The sequence below is a fragment of the Atheta coriaria genome, unplaced genomic scaffold (genome assembly GCF_025399875.1).
Source record: "Atheta coriaria isolate IRGN ID8LTWV9N9 unplaced genomic scaffold, Caltech_Dcor_3.1 hic_scaffold_9_pilon, whole genome shotgun sequence".
NCBI lineage: Eukaryota > Metazoa > Arthropoda > Insecta > Coleoptera > Staphylinidae > Dalotia > Dalotia coriaria.
This window is the reverse complement of record NW_027045451.1, coordinates 9,765,997-9,771,996: the sequence shown is the minus strand read 5'-3', so window position 1 is coordinate 9,771,996 and position 6,000 is coordinate 9,765,997. Positions and strand designations below refer to the sequence as shown.

General features: G+C 32.2%; 1 protein-coding gene across 1 annotated transcript in view; it reads left to right on the top strand.

The window, feature by feature from the left end:
- The first annotated feature begins 1,494 nt into the window (after positions 1-1,494).
- side-II (sidestep II) overlaps positions 1,495-6,000 on the top strand; it is a 154,359-nt gene continuing 149,853 nt past the window's right edge. The window contains exon 1 of the mRNA XM_065311984.1: positions 1,495-2,538. Within this exon, the coding sequence (XP_065168056.1) occupies positions 2,457-2,538 (82 nt within the window). The 5' untranslated portion in view covers positions 1,495-2,456. The remainder of the gene's footprint in view (positions 2,539-6,000) is intronic.

The following is a 6,000-nucleotide window of genomic DNA, read 5'->3' as shown; positions in this document are numbered from 1 at the left end:
TGCTGAAAACTATTACTTTGACTAAACCATAATTAATTTACAACTTCTTAACTTTAACAACACATCTAATAGTTTTCAACATCACCAACACTAGAATTTTGAGGTTATTTGTACGTTTATTAGTTAAATTTGAAAATTAATCGTAAAATCGTAGTAATGACCGGTTAAGGCGCATGCTATCAGCGGGACGGCGCGATCCGGTTTCACACGGCGGCTGCGAGCACTTGGAGGCGGCCGGAAAACAAGGCACCCGCCACCGCCGTCCCCCGACGCCCGCGCAATGTACATTTGCATGCCAATGCTGCATTACGATTACGGGTGGCTCGTAAATGGATGGGAATTAAAGTAATTGCTTTAATGCACTCTCCATACGTCGTGCCGCCTCCAAACCGCGCGCGAACAACACGGTATGAATCAATGAGGACAACTTATTTTTATACAGTCTGCCTCAACTCGAAAAAAATTGATCGCGGTGTACAACATCACATTTTCTTTGTTTTGAGTGCGTAAAAATGCATTTTATGCACAAGTGCGCGAAGTGATATTGAAAATATTTGCAAAAATTGTAATTTTACACAAATGGTAATTTCTTTTGCTAAAATTTAAAGCAATCAAAAAATCTTTTACTTTTGCATACAAAATGTTCAAAATTTGTAAAAAAAATTATCACCCTGTATGATTAAAATAAAATAAATTAAAAAATTATTCCGCTCGTTAGGTTGACTTGGCGTCGCTTGTGTAACTAAACAAAATGCATTACAAGCGCACTAATTATGGAGTAACACGGCCGGCGGCGGCAGGCCATGGGAAGTTAGTTAGTTGGAGTGCACATGCGAGTGTTTTCCGTTTTTATGTGACACTTTTATTGTCCAGCGTATATAAACATGCACGTAACTCGTCCTGTGTTTGCTGTTGGCGTTATTTTTTCTTGCGCGTCGCGCTGCATTCGCTCGCCGCCTCCGAGGGCGGCGGCGGGCAAAAGAACGAAGGTGTGAGCCGCAACGCCAGCGATTACGCGACGATCAATTGTCATTTTTCTTTGGGCTACAAACACTCGGTAAACAACGCCACCAAGCGTGCAGGAATCTAGAAACCGGAAATCACAGGATAACAAGAATCCTTAAAGACAACATCAATCAAATAGATTCATGCTAATTTAAACTATCAATCTTTAATTGTATGTAATTTTAAATATATTATTAAATTTGTTAGATGTCAATGTGATCTGTCAATATTTTGACAGTTTGCAAATAATTTTGATCATCTGTCATTATTTTGACAGCATCATCTGTCAAACGTCAATTTGTGGTTATGAATTATAAAGAAATAAAGTGTGATTGTTGATGAATTTTAAAGATATCAGGCTGAAATTGTAAGCGTGGAAATAATATGCGCGCGCATTGCGTATCCTAGGACAAGAGTAGGTGGCGGCGGCAGTGGCGGCAAGCACATCGGCATCGGCTCGCCACGGCAGTCACTTCGCGCGCACCGTGCCGAGACGTACGCTAGCCGTGGTTGAACGCACTGCCGTCGCCGCCACCGCCGCCGCCGCCAGGCGAACGCATATCACATATCCTTACGAATCCTTATTCGCACGCGACGACATCATCATATCCGAGTATCATATCTTAATAAATACGTGCAAATAAAATCAAAGGATATCATCAAGGATAAATGTGAATTAAATTAAATCAAATGTAATTTAAATAATATTCAAGGTAAATATAATATTAAATATTCTTGGTGAAAATAAAGGACGAAAATAAATAAAAGTAAAAAACACAAAAATTTTAATTGAAATTTGATATCTTTAGACATAGGAAGGATATATTATAAAAAGTGCCGCGGGAACGTAAAAATACAGCACGGAACAAGGACGAAGGACAAAAATTTCCATTTATTTAACATTTAAATAATTTAAATTCCTAATTGCGTTCCTCATATTTTCTGTTTGCACAGCTGCGTGAGATGTGCAGCGCTCCTTGAGAAAAACGATCAAACAGGACGAACAAGGACTTCGTTCATAAATAAACAACAAATACAATTTGCATATTCATTTATTAATTGTTAATAACACTTGAAAAATACTCAACGAGACAAATGTTCTGTGTATTTCTTCATTGAGGAAGGAAATATTTTAAGGACGAAAGGATAATCAATGAAAGTGATGAATAGATTTTTACATGTGTTGAATAAATTAATAAAACTTCGATTACAAATAACTAACTGTTAATATTAGTGAACTGTGTGTTATCTATAAGAGAATTATCCTTTGCAAGGATTCTGTGAATTGTGCTGTTGAAAATTAAAGAAGATAAAAATTACAGTGTTGATTAGAGGAAGAGGAAGAGGAATGCAAGCGCGAGTTTGTGTGCTGTGCCAGTGAGAAAATTTGTTTCCTGAATATCCTTAAGGAGTTTACTGTTTGACATCCGGGAAAACTCACGCTGCACGTCATGATAACGTTAAGAGTGTTCTGTTTTGCTGCGATCTGCGCGTTGGCTTCGTGTCGGATTGATACCGCAGCTGAAAAAGAAGGTGAGTTTTTTGTGCTCCATTTTTGGGCAAAAATCTTCGAAAGTTAATAGTTTTTTGGTTATAACTCATAAACCAAGGAAGATATCTTTATGATTTTTTTAGTAATCTGTTGGTAAATAAATTCTACGTATAATATATGAATATTTAAATAATGGATAATTTATTTTATAAGTTATACTTAATTAAATAAAATTTTGTAATTATATTTTGTTTTTGATTTCAATTGTTAATATCTTTTGATACAAACATGATAAAATTATAAATTAAATGGATTTAGATGTAAAATTAAATTTTGAGTTTATATGAGTGCTAATAATTTAAATAACGCGCAGAGCTTTGCCGTAATTTATTAATAAATGTAAACTTTAATAATATGGTATACAGCACATTTATAACATTAATAATGTTATAGTTTTTGGCTAATAACATTATAACTAGTCAACTTAGAAAGATGATTTTTTAAGTAATTAAAGTAAAATTTATTTTTTTAAAGATTTTGTTTAAACTTTTTGTTGATAACTCTTATATAAAAAAAGTTATGAGCATTTTTACAATAAATTTGCATTATTTTGCAAATATTATTTTAATTTAGTATAACTTATGGTTAATACGTTTTTAAAAAGTGCAATTATCAGGAAGGTTGAAAAAATTAAAGATAAAGAGTGTTTTGAAAGAATTTTTTTAAAATCTTGAAAAGTTCTTTTGTTATTGCTATTTTTATAAAATATTTCCTAAAATTTCCTCCAAAAATCTCATTTTTTGGTCTCTCTTGATTAAACCTAGAAGTATTCTTAATAATGCCTTTAAAAATTTAAACGACCTGATTTGGCTTTCTAAGTATGTTTTTTTGCCCTGCCGGATTTAGCTTTCGCATTGTCTTGACTTGTCCTGTGACTCGCGCGCGTCTCAGAGGTCTTGAAAGTGTTGGGTGACGCGGGTGACACCGAGGCGGCGAAGGTAGATTAAAAGTTAAGTGGCGGGGCCAGCCGACCGTGTAATTCTTAATTAATTTACCTAAATACTGAGGCTCGCACGCGCGCTCCGCCGCCCTTTCAGCCCTCCACATCCACCCTCTCAAAACGCGCACTCTTTGCTTCTGCCACCCTTCGGCGGCAAGAAGGAGCCGCTCGAGGATTCAGAATGGCACATAAATTTACGCTAATTACTCTGGACGCGTTTCTTTGTGCTTGACTTTTCATTCCTGAAACAGTAAACAAAATTCACATTATAAAAAAAATTATATAAAATACAAGTTAAGAAAAAATGAAGTAAAAAAATTTATTTTTGGCTTGTAATTTCAAACCCACACAATTAATTTTAATATTTTATTTAAGAATTAATTTCTTATTAAACTTTAAACATAATTGTTTTTAAATTTTTGTTATATCGTTTGTTAATCAAAAGTTACAGAGCATTTTGTTTGAGAAAAATAAATTTTGCAAAGTACAACTTTATTTATTAATTACTTTTTCTAGAACTGCTTAATTGGCACAGTGTTTGATTATTTAGTTGGAAAATTTAATTATCAATTTATTCGAGTGAAACAAACACAATTATCGTGAATAAATTCGCCATTATTTTGCAAAAACAATTCTATTTACCTACATTTGCTTTGTACTTTCGTTTGGAAGAAAATGAGTACCATTTGTTTTTGTTTTTAATTAATTACTCACAAACATATAAAGATATGTAAATGATTTTTGAAGTAATTGGTTAAGACTATGATTCTCTAATGATTTATAAAATAATTTAAACGCTAACTAATTTCCATCAAAAGTTACAAGCAAATTTGTTCGGATAAAAAATATTCCTTTATATGCAAATTTAATTATTAATAACTTTTTATGTAGTAAAGCTATTTTTACGATTTTTTATCAATAAAATAGAAAATTTTACTCCCAATCAATATTCCTAAAGACATATTAATTAACTTTTTTACTTTTAAAATAATTTACAAAAAACTAAAACAAATCAATTTTTAATCCTCACCAAAACCAAAAACATCAACATTTCCTACTTTATAAATTAAAATTAAACTAAAATTTCTTCTCTGGTACAGAAAAAAATCATTAATATTAACAACAGTAGACCGTGCAACTGAAAACTATTAAAAAGTAATCATTCGAGGTTAAAACTTTGCGGAAAGAATTGAAAAGCTGAAGTAAATAGAAGTGGACGTAATTCATTAGTTAACCAGGTCTGGGATTGTATAAAATCGCAATTAAAGTGTGTCGCCTCATGAATATTTAACGATTTCGACAACACACACACCCACACCCGCACATATACAAAACTCCACCTATACCGGTAGGCAGCGTTTGCACGAACCTCAAGCAAATGAGTAAATGAGCCGCGTCGAACAACCTCACTCCCACGAACTGCGGCGCAGCGAAAAAAGCTGAATTAATGTGACGACAAATGCGAACGCGACTTGAAGACTCTATTTAAATATATTACGCTTAAAACTATTTAATGCCAGTACAGCATTAGTTTTATAGTTGGTAAAAGTTCAGGTGGAAAAAAATTATAAGAGAAATTTATTTGTGGTAATTAAATTGTTACTAAACAACAGATACTTAACAAAAACCTTTAAGTTATTTATTTTTTAATAACAATTAGGACTAGTTTTATAAATATAAATTTTATAAATTTTTTGGAACATTTTTATAGCAAAAATAAGTTAAGGGAGAAAAAAAATCGCAAATTTTAAATTTTGTTCTAAATTATAAGTAAAATTTAAAAAAATGTTGTTAGTTTACATTCGTAAATTTTTCACACATTTTGTTTAGTATTTAACCAGTTTGTTTATATTTCGGTATTATGTTTTGGAAAATCTAATATTAATCTTTAATTTTGTAAGTTTTAATTCAGTATAACTTTTAAATTAATCATAATCCAGAAAATAATTCATAATTTAATATAAGGTTAATAGTTATATACTAAATGCCCTTGAAAATGATAAGTTATTTAATATATTATCAGAAAAAACTGATTTTACATTAATTTTTTTTAATTTAGCTCCAAAAGTACAAACAAATAGATTTTTAGAAAAATGTTTAAAAAGAAATAAAATAACAAAAACTAAAAACAAAACAAAATCAAACTTTTGTTAATAATTAATCCATTATGCCGTGTATTGATGAATAGTTACAATATTTGCGATAAAAACGAACTTAAATTAAACACCCCTATCACTTTACCGCATTTCCTTTTTTATTTCTTTGATAATGCCTCTGAATGGCCTCAAAAGAAGTAAGCAAATTCAAAAGCAGGAGTAGGACAAATTTCTGCAAGAATGATTTCGCTCAATTCGTCAGCATGCGCACGCGCATGCTTTGGCGGCGTTCGTTAATTTATAGCCGACATAATGGAAAAGTCATTAGGGCGAAATTAACCCGCTGCATGGCGGACGGGCGCAGGTGAAAGGAGCCAAAGGACGCCGGACGAAATGGGTAAACAAAA